The following is a 17,577-nucleotide window of genomic DNA, read 5'->3' on the forward strand; positions in this document are numbered from 1 at the left end:
GCTCCAGTGCGCCTGGAAGCGTCGGTGCACCCCGAAGGGTGCGCATTCGTGTGTTTTCAAGTGCGCAGATTTGCGGGGTGGGGGAGAGTGCTAGATTTAAAAATGCTCAGGTCTCATCACGTTCCCGGGGGTTTGGGGCAAGCGAGCGGCTCGCACCCCAGGAGCGCGCAAATCCATCTTTGCCGAGGGATCTCTTTAAATATTCAGTGAGAAATAATGGCATTTGAAACACCACCTATGGAAACATTATTATCTTCATTCTTCAACATCAGGCTCACTGATAGCTTCGTTTGTCTTTTTATCAAAATCTACAGTACCCAACAGAACCTGGGGAGAGGGAAAGAGCGAGGTGCGAGGGGATAGCGGGAGACCAGGGAGACGCACGAGGGGTGGGCGAGCAAGGGCAAAACTAGGAAAAGGTAGGAAGAGTGAACAGGGAGAATGAAAGAAGGGAGAAGTTATACCAAGAAAGAATAAAGTCAGCAGATGGAAAAGATACTTTCAACTAGCACACAAAAGATTAAGGGAAAAAGAAAAAAAAATCGGAGAAGGAAAAAAAGGCCACTTAAGAGAATGCGATATGGGTCCTGAATTCTGAGGCTCTGCTGCGAAGGCTAGTGCCCACTTCGCGCGAGCCGACTGTGGCACGATCCAGACTCAAAGGCGCTCCAGAATTGGGGCGTCCTTATGAGCCCTCTCCTCTCCCGATCGCGAGATAGGGCAAGGATTGTGTATCTGCACCCCTCCCCCGCCTCCACCCCCATTACTCAGCCGAAGTTTAGTTAGTTTAGTCCTACGAGCGCAGGACTTCGGGAACCTCGGCGAGCGGAAACCCCGAGGCGGGAGGAGATCTAGGCTAAGCCGAGGACCAAGCCTCAGATTCGCGGGTGCCTCAGCCCGGAAGAGGGAGTGCAGGGCCCGGATTCCGGGGTCCCGTGCGCGGGTAAGGGAGGCTGTTACCCAGCTCTGGGAGATGGAGATAGAGCGAAAAGTTTGGGCGCCGCGCGTGGCAAGTGTCAGAAAAAAAAGTGAAGGCGAGCTGCGGCGTAGCTAGGGGGCAGCGGACAGGACCCCCTCCCTTCTCACTCACTCATGGCTCAGGGAAGCCACCTCGTCGCAGACGAGGCGGCTAGGGTAGGGAGTAATGGGGTCCCGGGTAGAGGCGGTGCCTAGGGTCCGGCTTCCCAGGCCGGGGGCACGCTGCCTAGCACAGGATTAGCGGCGCCCCTCCCCTCCCTCCCGCCGAAGCTGAACTCGGAGCCCAGGCAGGTCCGTGCTCTCCACCCGCCCGGGGCTTAGCGGCGCCACGGTGGCCGCCGCCTCCCCGCGGAGTGACGCGCCCTGCAGCCAACCGGGGCGGCCGGGGGGAGGTTCGGGAGGGGTCCTGGGCGGAGCCGAGCCGCCCCCTTATCCCACGGGCTCGGGGCGCTTCTCCCGAAAACTTCAGCCCTAATTGTCCCGGGAATGTCCGAGGTAGAGAAAGGGAGCTAAGGAGCCAGCCAGAGGCTGGAGGAGCGCAGCTCCCAGGCAGGGAGAGGATGGGGTGGCGAGAAAACTGCCCCTCCCCCCAGACCCCAAACCCATCACGTTCCCAAACCTTTCCTGGGTCGTCTTCTCCGCACCCCCGCGAGCCCGGGATCCTGGGAATGGAGAACTCTGGGCGAAGGATCTCCGAGCCAGGCGGCGGGCAGGCGGGAGGGAGGCCCGGCAGCGGGCGGGAGGCGGACCGGCGTGGGGCTGGCTCTTCCCCACTCGCTTTTTTTTTTTTTTTTTTTTTTACGAGGGTGGGGGTGGGCTGCTTTCTGGTAGCTCTTAAAGAAACGAAGGAACACTCACGAAACGGGACGCCCTCCCCACCCCCAATCCCGCCACGGGACTCCCTCCCCCCGCGGGCCGGCACGCAGCGCGGGAGTTGGGAAGTTCGCCGCGCGCCCGCAGCCTGGGTCCCCAGCCCCCGCCGCCAGCCCCACCCCCCCGCGGCCCTGCTCCGCTAGGCTCCGGGGCGGGCATGCTAATTCGGGTCGGCCCAGCCCGGGATGGAGGGCGGGGGAGGGGGGAGGGGATCGAGCGGGGGGCGCCGGCCGGGGCGCCGGGCGCGCAGTGGCGAGGAGGCAGGCCCCCGGCGGCCGGGCCGTGGAGTCCCGGGCGGTCGCCAAGAGGGTTAACCCAGAGTCGGGCGGCGCGGCGCGCAGAGCCAGCCCCGCGGCCGGCTTATTGGGCCAGCGCGCGGAGAGACAGGGGTCTGCAGCAAATCACGAACTAATTGATTAAGGCGAGCGGGTTTGAATAGCGCTGGCCCGGTGCCAATCGCCTTTCAAAGAGCCCCTCTATGATTAATCGCAATGCATTATTGATAATCATAATTATAGCAGGACACATGCGCGCTGTGCCCGGGGCCGGGGAGCCGGGGAGGGGGCGGGCGGGCCGGCGGGCGGGGGGAGCCGCCGCCGCCGCCGCTCGATTTCCGTAATTTTGAGAAGATTTTTTTTAGTAATTTTTTATTCTGCCCCAGCTGATGTTTGAGCCAGCATGTCGCGGAGGAAGCAAGCGAAGCCTCAACATTTCCAATCCGACCCCGAAGTGGCCTCGCTCCCCCGGCGAGATGGTGAGTGCTCCGGCCCGCGCCGCGGACACACAGACACACGCACTCACGCACACTCGGACCCACGCACACGCGGCGGGCCCCGCGCCCACCGCCGCTCTCGCCTTCTGCACTCGGCGCGTCTGATTTTATTTCATGCTTCCTCGATTTCAATTTGCCGGGCCGGGTTTCCCCCTGCCCCGGGAGAGCCAGCCCATCCCGGCTGGAGCTTTCCGGAGTTCCGTGTCCTCGGCTGGGCGGAGCAGGGTCGGCCGGCCTCTCCCCTCCGCCCCGCCGGTCCGAGGAGCCCGGGCCACAACCCGGTCGCCCCAGGGGCGATCGCGCGGGCAGAGGCCAGCCGTGGCTGCCCACGCGAGGTCCCTCGTGCTCCCCTCGCGGCACCCGGGTCCCTGGGCTGGGCCTCTGTCGCCTGGGCCTCTCAGCCCATCGCCGCCGCCAGCGTTAAAGAAGTTTACTTCGTGCGGGTGGCTGGACGCCGAGCGCGTGGGGAGCTCGCTACACCCCCTCCCCATCTCTCTTTCCCACTCGGCTAGCGAGCGAAATGTGGAGCCTTTGAGGGTTTCGACCTGTGAGAAGTGGGGACTGGGGTAGAGGAGTGGCATGCTGGGGTCGCGGCCAGAGTGTGCTGCCGGTGGCTCTGGAGACTGGGCTTTGGGACCGGGAAGTGTCGCGGTCCGGCTTTCCAAGTTTAGCCCCTGCACGGTTTCTCCCAACATTTGCACTCAGAATCCCTCAAATTCGGGCTTGGGTGTGTGCTCCCCACCTATTGAGGAGTCCCATCCTTCCAGACCGGTCCTGGAAACGGTCGTTCGTTGGACACTCTCTCGGGTCTGGGGGTTAGCCCACCAGACCCCTGAAGCGAGCAGATGACGAAGGCAGGGTCCTGAAAGGAATGGGCAAGTCGGGAAAAGTTTGTGTGCGGGAACTATGGCCTAGAGTAGGAGACACCCGTGCAGGGAACCGGGGCTACGGAGGGAAGACCCCTCCGACCCCAGCGTGACCTGAGCTGTTGCAGGGCAGAGTTTCCGAGCTCCCAGGCCGGAGCCTCCGCCCGCTTCCCCGGTCACCCGGCGCAGTGCCCGACTCTGCTGCGTAGGTCCACGGCTACCGCTGCCCCTCGGGATCCTCAATCCCGGGAGGCGTTGCAGGGTGTGGAGGTGGGAGCTACACCCCAGCAGAGTTCCGAAGCGTGACCTGGGATCCGCGCCTCTGCCCACTCGGCTTTGCGGACGGCTGAGCCCCACATGGCAGACTCCTTCCCCAGAGGCCTGACTGAGCAGCTCTGGGTGCAGGGACGCGCAGGCAGAGCCCCAGCGAGAAGGGTCCGGCGCTTCCTTCCTCCCCGCTGTTGGGAGAGGGCAGTCCTGGCGTGAGATACCTGGACATTTTTCGGGAGACCAAAGACCCATTAAGACAGCTGTTTGCCCAGCACTTTTTGAAGCTCGAAGCCATATCAGTGTCTGCTTCTCTCGGTTCTTCGGAAAGATCCCTTAAAACACACCCGGCTTCCCACCCCAAAAGAACCGGTTCGAGGGTAAACCAGATGAGATTCACCAAGGCCGCAGCGACCACTCGGACTATTTTTGTGTGGTTTCTCAGCTAGTTTCTTAGGCCTCCCGCCGCCCCCACACCAATCTTTCTCAAAGTTTCTGAGGAGGCTTTTTTTTTTTTTTTCCACTGGAATACTGTTAAAGTTAACAATTTGCATACGAAAAACCCAACTAGGGAGGAGAGAGGGTTTTTTTTTTTATTTTGTAAATTTGTACTGATTGTTTACATTTTCCACGCAAAATTTTCAAAAACAACCACCACCACATCGGGCTTCCGAAGAAATGATGCTTGCTAGTTCTCCGCTTTGAGTCTGGATCTGGAATTTTTAATAGTTAAGGCTTCTCATAAAGCGATAGCATTAAAGGAGTTCACTACCTCTTACTATTATTATTTATTAGTACAATTTTTTTTAGTTTATTTGAGCTTTGAGGTAAGTTAATTAAGGAACTGAATCAAGTTTCCTTTCTTTTTCTTTCTTCTTTTTCACTTAATTTCTCCTTTTTTCTTCCTAAAAGCTAGTTCATTGTCCACAAAGCAGTGATTCTTCTGAGCACCCTAGGAAACACCCCACCCAGGCCCTTTTCTCACTCCCTCCTCTTCTTCAGTAGTAATAGTTTAGGTTATGACTGTTTTTACATGGTTGAACAGTAAGTCTGGAAGAAGTTGCCTAGAGGGTAGGTTTTGTAACAGGGTTACAGGATTTAGTGTGCTGTAATGGTACTCCTACACAAGAACCCTTCCCACCAGCGGACGGTCAGGAGGGCCTCCCAGACCCCGTTCTCTTCATTCGGGAACAGTTGTGAGATGATAGATAGAAATGAAAGTTCATGACACAGCTCAGCTTTGCTTTAAAAAGTCAGCTTTTCTGCACAGAGTCCAGCAGTCTCAATCCACTCACCTACATAGAGCATGCGCTTGAGAAGGTGCTGCCCAGACATTTGATATTTTTACTTTGGAAGCAATCCCCTACTCAAATGCCAGCCTTACTTTTTCTTCTGTCACAAGAGGGTCTTGCTGTAGCAAAAGAAATAGCAGATATTACCCAAGTACAACGGGTTTGTGCCCTTCTCCCATGTTGTCCCTCAAAACTGTCTGACTTCTACCCAGAACAAAAGCTAGAAAAGTTTGCAGACCCAACCACAGTGGCTCTGAGGCAACCATTCCCCTCTAAGGTTGTGTGTCCTACTTCATGTGTGTGTAGTGTATGTTGTGTTTGAGTCTTACAAGGAAAGCCATGCCGTGCCAAGCTGCCATTCCAACAGCTTTATTCGAAGTTTTGGGGTTTTGTGTGTTTTTATTTTTCATTTTTAAGGGTTATTTAGTTGATCTTAGAACGTTGATAGTTTATTCTACTTGGGTTTTTTTTTTCTGTTTCTTATGAAACCAGGATTATAGTAAGTAGGATTCATATCTTAAAAGATATTCAACAAGTCTTCAGTTACTTAGTAGAAAGATAACTGGCTTTGGAAAGATTATTTACCAAGATAGATAATTCTTGGAAAAGAGAATGTGTGAATCTAATGATTTAAAATGTAGTTACTTTTCTGTGAATTTGGATTTCCAGGGTGTGTGTGTGTGTGTGTGTGTGTGTGTGTGTGTGTGTGTGTGTGTGTTCACTCCTTTTGGTGATGATTTCAATATTCTTGCAGCTACTTGGGAGACCCATTCTGACTTGATTCGTTTAAATATTTTTATTGCTCAGCTTTTTTTAAGGAAAGGATAATATTAGAAGAAAATTAAAGCATCAGAAATTGGAGATAAAACATTGACTCTCTTAAGAAGTATCCTGAAAGCCCCCCCCTCTTACTCATATTAATAAAGAAATTGTATTATTTACCAAAGTAATTTACTCATTGTAAGCAGCTTAATGGCCACACATTGATTTCTGGGCCCAAAAGGTTAGGGAGAACTATAATGAATTGCTTTAAAAAAAAAAAAAAAAAAAAAACCTGACACCTGCAAGATAAGGCAGTTGGAAAGAATTTGTGTTTAATCAAGCCTATTTTAAGTTTGGTGGAAATGGAAGATTCTGGATGATAAAAAGTGAACTGCTTTTTTGTTTTATTTTGTTTTGAGATTTGCTTCAGGCTGCAGATCCTCTCTAAAATGTTGAAAACAAACACACAGCAAAGCCGGATCAGGCAGGAGATAAAATGTGTGAAGGTGGCTTTTTGGTATGGAGCATTTGGTGGTGTAGTTTACATCCAGTTTCTGGAATGGCTCATGGGCACAAGTTACCAAATTATAGGGTGCTCTTTGGGAAGCTCTTTCTTTTCTCCACGTTTGGAAGCTTCAAGTTGTCTTTTACCAACAGTCTCCTTCAGAAGGCAAAAGCCCACGTTTTTCTGCTTGAGAATCTTTAGGGCGGTGGGGGAAGGGACTCAGACAGGTTCCAGGTTTCCGAACTTAGCCAAGCTCAGTGTGTAGGAACCAGAAAAAATCGAAATTCTTCTACAGTTTAAACATGGCTTTTCTAACACAGTCCCTGGTGCGGAAAGCCTGTGTTCCAAAATACTCTTAGAGGAGAGAGAAGAGACTACTAACCTAAGACTTGACACCCCTCCCCCCCAAAAAAGAAAAAAAGTTTGTGCCAGGGTTTAGAAAACCTGTGTGTGTGTGTGCCCGTTGAGCTGTTCTAACCTTGGCCGGCCTCCTCCCATGCAGAGGTGACAAGGTCCAGATCATAATATGTCCCTCAGTGTCTTCCCGGTGACCCCCAATTTGGGTCTTGCTAGTCACTTAGCAGGAAGTTAGTAGTTTATTTTAGTTTCTCCTTATCAGCTTGGCTTCTTTTCCTAACCTTATTCCCCTGCCACCCTCAGATGCCAGACCCCCAGAGGGGAAGATTGACAGGTAGTTCCCATAGCTGAGTCTCACCCTCCAACAGCGGGATTTAGTTTCTTGTGACTTCGCCAATGTTTGTGTAGTGAGCGTTTAGATCTCGCCTTAAGGAGTCTCTCTTTTACGCGTCACTGGAATAGGAAAGCCACAAAGCAGTTTTTGAACAAACGCTTGCAGTTGGGACCCCATCTAGTGTTCAGTTTGATTCATCCGTGGGGAAGACATTTTCCCCTTTTATTTATTGTGAGCAAGAGGTGGGCCGGGAGCAGTGCTTTCAATGGAGTATCTTGTCCACGTTATTTTTTCAGAGATTTCTCCTGTATCCTTTCACAGAATCAGGGCTGGCACTGTAAACTTGAAGGAGGCCAGTGAGTTGGTCATTTGGTTGCATACTGCATAAAGGAAACTTCAGACATTACAGACGCTGAAAATATTCATAGCGTATGTTGTGTTTACAGTTTTTCTGGAACCTTAAGTTGGACATTTAGATTCTGTCTTTAAAAAAATAAAAAAAATATATAGAATCACTCAATCAAATATGTTTGTGATCACCTTTGCAAGTAGGTCCATGGGAAGGAACAGCCTGTTAAAATTAGGGGCCCCAACTCCACCACTGTTTGAATTCTGTTAAGAAATGCTAATGTGGTCTTAAGGTAATGGGAAGTAGAGTGGAGGGTCTTTCTAAAGAGCTCCAAAAAACAAAACTAAATCTGGTCGAGCCTGGTGGTTGGTTTCTAGTTTTTTGTTTTGTTTTGTTTTCCTTTTCTTCCTTTCCTGCTTGGCTAAACCTTTCTGTACGAGGCATAGTTTTATTTTTGTTTTCTGAGTAGACAGATAGGCTACAACACTTCAATTTTGTCCTTCCGAGTCTGCTGTGTTTGGTTCAGAGGATGAAAAAGTGACAAATTTGAATTGGATACCTAAATAGCTCACCAAGAGCTTAAACATCTGGAGTTTCAGTGTCGATTTGGTAACAATTTGGTACACACCTCCTTCCTCCAAAAAAAGAACAAAAATACTAAGCATCTTTTCTGTTTGCTGAGGAAAAAAAAAAAAAGCTCTTGCTTCGTAAATGTTCCTACCTGACTGGAATTACAAAATTAATGTGAATGCAAAATCCTTCGAAAAGGATCCGGAATGCGATTTTCACCACAATAGGAGAAACAAGGCAACTAACTGTAGTTACTATAATGAGGTCACCAGTTGCTATCCTGTCTAACAGATTATTGAGAGATACAAGATAACAGAGGATAGGATGAGAAAAAAATGGATTAGAACAGAGGCGTGTGTGTGTGTGTGTGTGTGTGTGTGTGTGTGTGTGTGTGTGTGTGTGTGTGCTCATGCACGCATGCCTGCCTGCCTGCCTGTTATCTAATTGCAACTTAAAGTATTCCTTTTAGCAGTTGGGGCTGAAGGTTCATGCTGGTTTCCTGGCCTGTCTTCTTTCTCTTTAAGCTGCTTCACTGGAATTGTGTTCACAATGCAGATGGGTTTAAAGTTAGGCATTTTAGAGTGCAGCAGCACCTGCTTCGGAAGCGAGTCAAAAGAGATACCACAATTCTGGGGGTGGGGGCAACATGTTCATAAACATCAGGAAATTAAATTAGTTGATTGAACAGTGAGATCGAATGTCAGCTTACTAAATTATGAAAATCAAAGGTCAAATATGGGCAATTTTTAGACAGGGGCTCTCTCTGAAGCAAGCAGGCATTTATTTTGAAGCATCTCTGTTCTCTATCCTGTTAGCATAATCCTAAATATAAAAATGTTCAGGTTGAAAAACTTGAAAATTCTCCAGTGAGTCTTGAAGCCGCACGAATGCAGAATCGCAGTGCAGGGAGATAATAATCCGTTAAGCCCTCCAAAGTAACCTCCTCTTATTTTTTCTATATGTATGAGAATATCAGATGCTTGCAAGTTATAAAGAATTAAAATGCCCTTTAACCGTGAGCACAGATGTGCTAAATATTTGAAGCAACCACATTGTAATGTGTACAATTGATGAAGTCAGTTTTCTGATTTCCCTTGCTGGTTATTTAGTTCTGAATCTGTCATTATTTGTCTAAGCCCAGCTGACCAAGCAAAACTGTGTTTTAAAGTGGCTTTATGTTTTGATAAATGTGAGCTGGTTGAAAAGTATTTTCCACTGAATGCAGAGCTTAATAGAACATGCTGACATAATAGTTTTAATGCATTTTGTTGAAAATGTGTGAACAAACAGAATAGCTTTTGTTCCTTCATAATTGGCTGTAAAAGTAGATGGAAACATAACCATTACATATGGAAATGTGCAAAGAGAAAGAAATAACATTTCTGTTGAATATATTAGGAATTGCATTTCCAGTTTAAAATAAGCATCTGAAATGGATGCATCATTTAAAATCAGTTGTCAAAATACGAAGCTTTAAACAGAATTTTTGTCACATCATTTTTGTCCCAAGTGAAGCAGTGTAACTTTAGCAAATTTCATTTAATATTTTGTTTGTATTATTTCAAAGCAGGAGGAGAGACAGAAAGTGCTTAAAACAGCACCTTCAGTGTGCATGGGAATCTGGTGCCAATTAGGATGATTAAACATTAAATTAAAACTGGATCATTATCGGTATTTTCTGCTACAACTGCGATTTGTTTGGTGTTGTTAATGCATTTTGCACTATAACCCTGTGTAGATTTAAAGATGGGGATTAGGAAAGCTGGCTTATTAAGTATAACTTAGCTACTAAAATAACTCTCCCAGTGAGGAGAGCGTGCATACGTTCGGCATACTTTACCAGGGGCCCTAATGGACTTCCGCATCACTCCAGGCAGATAGGGTTAAGGAATTTTCACAAGTGACTGTTTAGGTGTTAATTGTATTTTCTGAAATGCAAAACTCTTCAAGCTTGTTAGATGCTTAATCCAAAAAGGTAACCTCTGGCTCTTTTGAGTTGACTGGGAGGGGGTGGGGGGGCGGTGAGCAACATTTTGATTTTACATGCATTCATATCTGCAATTACTTTTTTTTCCTCTTGCAAGTTTTCTAGAAGATTCAATTTGGAAGTCATGGAAACTACCTATTATCTGATTCAGCTTTGTAGAAAAGCATGCAGGGAGGTAATCCTTGAATTAAACAGTTTTTTTCACAGCCTTCGGAGATGACCACACACCATTTGTACAACAGAAGTTGGTGTTCCCCATGCTGAGCAAACAAGGGGACGCCATCCTGTCTTTGAATAGGATGTTAGCTTGGAGTTGGAGATTTTGGTGTTTAATTTACAAATGGATCTTAGTGAGAAGACATCTGAGCAACCAGTGAAGACAAACAAGAAATCTAGGGATATATATATCAAATATATGAAAGGGTTTGATATGCTCTGTTTAACAATTGATAACAATAAGAAACAGAGGTTTTTTGTTTTTGTTTTTTTAAAGACATTCAGGCAAAACTTGGCAAACTCTCCTTCAAGCATGATTCCTTAAGGATGGGAGCGCTTCCCACCACATTCTTCTTCGGTTAGTGTGGAGCAGGACTGGAGATGCCACGGCAGTTTTTACAGACAGAAAGACCACTTTTGAGGAGGGATTTAGAAGAGTGCCACTTGGGGCACAATAGCATATATTCTTTGGCTAGGAGATTGATCGCCAGGGTTCATTCCTGAATTTGAAAAATGAATGTGTTGGGGAGTGATACATAGGTCCAGACAAGCCTATGAGGGATTATGTTCCTGTGTGTGTGTGTGTGTGTGTGTGTGTGTGTGTGTGTGTGTGTGTGTGTGTGTGTGTGTTTTGCTTTCTCTTTTGAAGTCAAAAACCGGGTCTGTTAGTGATGTCACTGAACTGTGCTTGTCATTACTCAGCCTGGGCTCAGGTTCCAGGCAGGGGCTTGAGGTGATTCTGGAGTCAGTCCCCAGCTAGGTGTTATGCATTTTTCCCCCTTGTCAACAACTGATTGGAACTTGAATGACTACAAATTAGTTTAGTGACAGAACAAACTGTCACAGATGTCTTTGCATCAGTTGAAAATGAATAAGGTTGACAGAAACTCAAGAGCCTAATAAGTCCTCAGCCTGCTTGAGGGACCCTCTCCCGGCAAGTAGACAATCAGTGTATAAAATATTGGAAATCAATACTTCACTATGGAATTTCATTATGTACCAATGTCCTCCTTTCATGGTATTTTATATTTTGATGAATTATCTGAAGGCCATAACTATTCAAGATGCCAGCTGGATAGGAGTCCCTCAGCAACTCAGGTAACACAACCTAGCTTTCAGGGGCTCCATTTGGAGTTTTGCAGATAGAAAGCATTTATGACCCTTTCTCTCTTTTTCAAGTCATTGCTAACAATCTGTCCTGGCTTCGTTTTAACCCTGCACCTTTTGATGTTTATAGGGGACACAGAGAAGGGTCAACCAAGTCGCCCCACCAAGAGCAAGGATGCCCATGTCTGTGGCCGGTGCTGCGCTGAATTCTTTGAATTATCAGATCTTCTGCTCCACAAAAAGAACTGCACTAAGAATCAATTAGTTCTGATTGTCAATGAAAGTCCAGCCTCCCCACCCAAAACCTTCCCTCCTGACCCGTCTCTCAACAATCCTGATGAGCAAATGAAAGACGCAGTGAACAAAACAGACCAAGAAGATTGCAGCGACCTTTCAGAACACAAGGGACTTGACAGGGAAGAGTCCATGGAGGTGGAGGCCACCGTTGCTACCAGCAGCAGCAGCAGCAGCAGCAGCACGTTGAGCAGCATCACCAACAGCGCCACCCCAAGCTGCCACGGCGGCTCCTCCACGGGTACCTCAGCGATCACAACCTCTCTACCTCAACTCGGGGACCTGACGACACTGGGCAACTTCTCGGTGATCAACAGCAACGTCATCATCGAGAATCTCCAGAGCACCAAGGTGGCAGTGGCCCAGTTCTCCCAGGAAGCGAGGTGTGGGGGGGCCTCCGGAGGCAAGCTGGCCATCCCAGCCCTCATGGAACAGCTCCTAGCCCTGCAGCAGCAGCAGATCCACCAGCTGCAACTCATAGAGCAGATTCGTCACCAAATACTGCTGTTGGCTTCTCAGAACGCAGACCTGCCAACATCCTCTAGTCCTTCTCAAGGTACTTTACGAACATCTGTCAACCCCTTGTCCACACTAAGTTCCCATTTATCTCAGCAGCTGGCGGCGGCAGCTGGATTAGCACAGAGCCTTGCTAGCCAATCTGCCAGCATCAGTGGTGTGAAACAGCTCCCCCCAGTCCAGCTACCTCAGAGCAGCTCCGGCACCATCGTCCCGCCCAGCAGTGGCACTTCTCCCAACATGAGCCTAGTGACGGCGGCCGTTCCCACCCCATCCTCAGACAAAGTGGCTTCCAGTGCTGGTGCCTCCCACGTCAGCTCCCCGGCAGTCTCAGTATCATCGCCACCAGCATTCGCAATAAGCAGTCTGTTAAGTCCTGCATCTAACCCACTTCTACCTCAGCCGACCCCAGCTAACGCTGTTTTCCCCAGCCCTTTGCCCAACGTTGGAACAACTGCAGAGGATTTAAACTCCCTGTCTGCCTTGGCCCAGCAAAGAAAAAGCAAGCCACCAAATGTCACTGCCTTTGAAGCAAAAAGTACTTCAGATGAGGCATTCTTTAAACACAAGTGCAGGTTCTGTGCGAAGGTCTTCGGGAGTGACAGTGCCTTGCAGATCCACTTGCGCTCCCATACTGGAGAGAGGCCGTTCAAGTGCAACATCTGTGGGAACAGGTTCTCTACCAAGGGAAACCTGAAGGTCCACTTCCAGCGCCACAAAGAGAAGTACCCCCACATCCAGATGAACCCCTACCCTGTACCGGAGCACTTGGACAACATCCCCACAAGCACCGGCATCCCCTATGGCATGTCCATCCCCCCGGAGAAGCCAGTCACCAGCTGGCTGGACACCAAGCCGGTCCTGCCCACTCTGACCACTTCTGTCGGACTTCCGTTACCCCCAACGCTCCCAAGCCTCACACCCTTCATCAAGACGGAAGAGCCAGCCCCCATCCCTATTAGCCATTCCGCCGCCAGCCCCCAAGGCTCAGTCAAAAGTGACTCTGGGGCCCCTGATTTGGCCACAAGAAACCCAAGTGGGCTCCCGGAGGAAGCTGAAGGGTCTGTTGTGCCGCCCTTCGGCGGAAGGAGTGAAGAGACTGGCGTGACCACCGGCGCAGCCCCAACGGCGGGCAGCAGTACTCTGAGCTCCCCAGTGGCTGACTGTGGCCCAGGAGGGGCCACCTTCACCAACCCTTTGTTACCACTCATGTCTGAGCAGTTCAAGGCCAAGTTTCCTTTCGGGGGACTCTTAGATTCAGCCCAGGCCTCAGAGACATCCAAGCTGCAGCAACTGGTAGAGAACATTGACAAGAAAGCCACTGACCCCAATGAGTGTATCATCTGCCACCGGGTCCTCAGCTGCCAGAGCGCCTTGAAAATGCACTACCGGACGCACACTGGGGAGAGGCCCTTCAAGTGTAAGATCTGTGGCCGGGCCTTCACCACTAAAGGGAACCTTAAGACGCACTACAGTGTCCACCGGGCTATGCCCCCGCTCAGAGTCCAGCATTCCTGCCCAATCTGCCAGAAGAAGTTCACAAATGCGGTGGTCCTTCAGCAGCACATCCGAATGCACATGGGAGGCCAGATCCCCAACACCCCAGTCCCCGACAACTACCCCGAGTCCATGGAGTCTGACACGGGCTCCTTTGACGAGAAGAATTTCGATGACTTAGACAACTTCTCGGATGAGAACATGGAAGATTGTCCTGAGGGCAGCATCCCGGATACACCCAAGTCAGCTGACGCGTCCCAAGACAGCCTGTCCTCTTCGCCTCTGCCCCTTGAGATCTCGAGCATCGCTGCTTTGGAAAATCAAATGAAGATGATCAATGCTGGCCTGGCAGAGCAGCTGCAGGCCAGCCTGAAGTCGGTGGAGAATGGGTCTGTGGAAGGGGACGTGCTGACCAACGACTCGTCCTCAGTGGGTGGCGATATGGAGAGCCAGAGTGCCGGCAGCCCCGCCATCTCAGAGTCTACCTCTTCCATGCAGGCTCTGTCCCCATCCAACAGCACCCAAGAATTTCACAAGTCGCCCAGCGTCGAGGAGAAGCCACAGAGAGTGGGGCCTGGCGAGTTTGCCAACGGTCTGTCTCCCACCCCAGTGAATGGGGGTGCTTTGGACTTGACCTCTAGTCACGCAGAGAAAATCATCAAAGAAGATGCTCTGGGAATCCTCTTCCCTTTCCGAGACCGGGGTAAATTTAAAAACACTGCTTGCGACATTTGTGGTAAAACCTTTGCTTGTCAGAGTGCCTTGGACATTCACTACAGAAGTCATACCAAAGAGAGACCGTTCATTTGCACGGTTTGCAATCGTGGCTTTTCCACAAAGGGTAATTTGAAGCAGCACATGTTGACACATCAGATGCGAGATCTGCCGTCGCAGCTCTTTGAGCCCAGTTCCAACCTCGGCCCCAATCAGAACTCTGCGGTGATTCCCGCCAACTCACTGTCATCTCTCATCAAAACGGAGGTCAACGGCTTTGTGCACGTTTCCCCTCAGGACAGTAAGGATGCCCCCACTAGTCACGTCCCTTCGGGGCCTCTGTCATCCTCTTCGACATCCCCAGTTCTGCTCCCAGCTCTGCCCCGGAGAACTCCCAAACAGCACTATTGTAACACGTGTGGTAAAACCTTCTCCTCCTCGAGTGCGCTGCAGATCCACGAGAGAACTCACACTGGAGAGAAACCCTTTGCTTGCACTATCTGTGGAAGAGCATTCACAACAAAAGGCAATCTGAAGGTACCTGCTCTGCCTGCACCCCACCACCCACCGGCCCTTTCTCATGCCCTTGATTGATGATAGTGCATGCGCATGCTCCTGGAGCCCTCAGCTGCATAGTCAGGAAGAAGGTTCTGGAAAGGGGACCTGCTGCAGGCAGCTGACGGGGGGGGGGGGGGGGGGGGGGCTCGTGGAGTGTTGGGGGGGGCAGTGATATGATGTGAAGGAGCCTTATTAGGTCAGGATCATGGCAGGGACAAGGGCAGCCTGTAGCTTGCTTCATGTCACCACGCCTTGAATAATTCGGTACCTAAGCAAAGTAGCAGCCTCTCTCTGCTGTCTCGCTAAGTGCACCAAATGAATTGCTTTACCTACCAAATCAGACAGCCTGGCGTTGCCATGGGGTATTGATTAAAGACCTCCATGTGGCCTGCGTACTGCCCATATCACTTAATAATTACGGCTCTCTTTGGCGTATGCAGCTATTTTTCATAACTGCCGTCTAGCATGGTTTGTTTTTCTAGAAACAGTAACATCACTCCTCTGCTAATGGGCATTATGATAATTGATTACACGACATTTCCTACTGATATGTGTTGGAAATAAAGCAAATATGCTCGTTCTAGAGCAACAGTTGAGCACTCTCGCTGTGTACATTCTTCTGTTGACAGAGTATTTCTCTGGAGGTTGCTGCCAGAAATGTGAAATGAATAATTACGTTCTGGTTTTTCTTTTCTCTGTGCAGGCCCTCCAATGGGCAATCAGTGAGGGCTACTTTCTTCCCATCTGAAAAGGACATTTACAGGGTAAAGGGTGTCAGATACAATACTTACCACTGCAATGAGAGTGGACATAACAATTCTAACCCTGAAAGGCGCTATCTGCGCCTGCCTGGCTTGCTTGAGGCCATTATAAGCTAAATACGGTAATAAAAAAAGAGTAAGTAAGGCTTCTTTGCCCAGGAAGAGGAGAGCCAGCCCAGGGCTGCAGAGAGCGAACACATTATTACTAGACCTTGGGAGTGGATGGTTCCTCGTATCTTCCCCCTGTCTGCCATGTAATAAGAATAGACATTTAGGCCACTTGCTGTGTCGAGTGTTGGGATATGAATTGAGACAGATTCAGCTATTAAGCTTCTGGCTCTCTCTCTCTTTCTCTCTCTCTTCTCCTCTCTCTTCCCCAACCCACATCACAGGTCCACATGGGCACGCACATGTGGAACAGCACCCCTGCACGCCGGGGCCGGCGCCTCTCCGTGGATGGCCCCATGACATTTCTAGGAGGCAATCCTGTCAAGTTCCCAGAAATGTTCCAGAAGGATCTGGCGGCGAGGTCAGGAAGTGGGGATCCATCCAGTTTCTGGAACCAGTACACAGCAGCCCTGTCCAACGGGTTGGCCATGAAGGCCAACGAGATCTCTGTCATTCAGAATGGTGGCATCCCTCCAATTCCTGGAAGCCTGGGCAGCGGGAGCAGCTCACCTATCAGCGGGCTGACAGGGAACGTGGAAAAGCTGGGGAATTCTGAACCCAGTGCTCCTCTGGCTGGCCTGGAGAAAATGGCGAGCAGCGAGAATGGAACCAACTTCCGCTTCACCCGCTTCGTGGAGGACAGCAAAGAGATAGTCACCAGCTAAAGCTGCCAGAGCATTTCCGCTCAGAATGCCGCCCGAGGTTGCCTCCTGGCCCAGCCAGCCCCTTTACCTTCTGGCCCCTGGGACTATGAACTACATTACGAAGACATTCTTTTGTACTTTGTTCAACCTCTAGAGTTCTAAGAAAGCTTATTTATTAGTGCTATAACCTTGCTTTGCAAACAGAATGCAAGCATTAACTTTGGTCTTCTGTATTTTGGACTAAATACTAATGGACTAGAGTGCTGTAAGCTTGCTGTAACATTTATGGCAATCGCAAGTTGCCCTGCTAGGCGTCTTAATCTGGCATTAACTTATTTTCTATATCCAGTTTAATATGAATCTGGTGTTGATGCAATGCCTCCGTGATGCGTTAGATCCCTAATAAAGTCTGTATATAAATGTACACTTTGATCCTGCTGGGAACTTTTATCAGCAAACACATTGTCGAATCTTTCCAAACAGATTTAAGGGAAGGACTTTAAGTACAGGCTGAACATTTGAAAGGTTTGGGTTTTTTGTTTGTTTGTTTGTTGTTTGTTTTTGGTTTTGTTTCATTTTTATTCTAAGCATCAACCTGCTTTTTTTTTTTGTTGTTATTTTATAGAGTTAACCATTTCCGTTTTGAACTGCTATTTGTATTGTGCTTTTTACTTGAGTCGTCTTCAATGTTAATAAGTTTCTGTACAGTAATAAGCACGCAGAATTCTTTAGAGGGGAAAAAAACACAAATGTTTTGGTAGTTGAAACTGAGACGTAGCATTTTTGCCTTGTAGGGTATATTCACAGTAGAAAACGTGTGCTGGAATTTCACAATGCTGCTAACGATAGCATCTTGAACAACCTTCAGTGGAGAAATGTAGATGCTCTTGTATATACAATAAGAAATATCACTTTCATTAAAATGTACATATGTTCCTTACAAGAGCAAATGCTTCTTGATCGAGAGCAGGTATAGTGTTGGTTTATTTTGTATTAGGTATGGAAGGAAAAAAAATGGACTGTTACATGCACTTTCTTGGAAAGTTGAAAGGGGGGGATTCCAATTTCTTTAACATTTAATACTTACTAACAACAGAGATACTGTAATTTTACTCAAGTAATCAAATACATTTTTTTTTTGCAACAGATAAAACAACATACCGTGTCTGTGTTTTTAGAGTGCATTTCTA

The 17,577-nt window shown here is 49.0% G+C and overlaps 1 protein-coding gene and 1 long non-coding RNA gene across 7 annotated transcripts in view; one reads left to right on the forward strand and one right to left on the reverse strand.

Moving 5' to 3' along the window:
• Positions 1–1,846, reverse strand: part of LOC121829344 (uncharacterized) — a 55,159-nt gene extending 53,313 nt beyond the window's left edge. Inside the window, exon 1 of one of the 4 annotated variants that reach the window (XR_013051174.1) lies at positions 1,598–1,846. This is a non-coding gene — a long non-coding RNA (uncharacterized LOC121829344). The remainder of the gene's footprint in view (positions 1–1,597) is intronic. The other 3 variants (XR_013051171.1, XR_013051172.1, XR_013051173.1) reach the window with 3 other exon arrangements.
• Sall1 (spalt like transcription factor 1) lies at positions 788–17,545 on the forward strand. Of its 3 annotated transcripts, none has more exons than XM_006971775.4 (4): positions 788–943; positions 2,513–2,605; positions 11,366–14,793; positions 15,968–17,545. In XM_006971775.4, exons 2-4 carry the CDS (start codon positions 2,530–2,532, stop codon positions 16,406–16,408), a joined length of 3,945 nt encoding a protein of 1,314 aa, XP_006971837.1. In that variant the 5' UTR covers positions 788–943; positions 2,513–2,529; the 3' UTR covers positions 16,409–17,545. The 3 variants fall into 3 exon arrangements, with proteins under 3 accessions (XP_006971837.1, XP_015862255.1, XP_015862247.1); XM_016006769.3 differs by lacking the exon at positions 788–943 and adding an exon at positions 1,416–1,473; XM_016006761.3 differs by lacking the exon at positions 788–943 and having other exon boundaries at positions 2,090–2,605.
• The last annotated feature ends 32 nt before the right edge of the window (positions 17,546–17,577 follow it).

The sequence above is a fragment of the Peromyscus maniculatus genome, chromosome 5 (assembly GCF_049852395.1).
Source record: "Peromyscus maniculatus bairdii isolate BWxNUB_F1_BW_parent chromosome 5, HU_Pman_BW_mat_3.1, whole genome shotgun sequence".
Classification (NCBI taxonomy): Eukaryota; Metazoa; Chordata; class Mammalia; order Rodentia; family Cricetidae; genus Peromyscus; species Peromyscus maniculatus.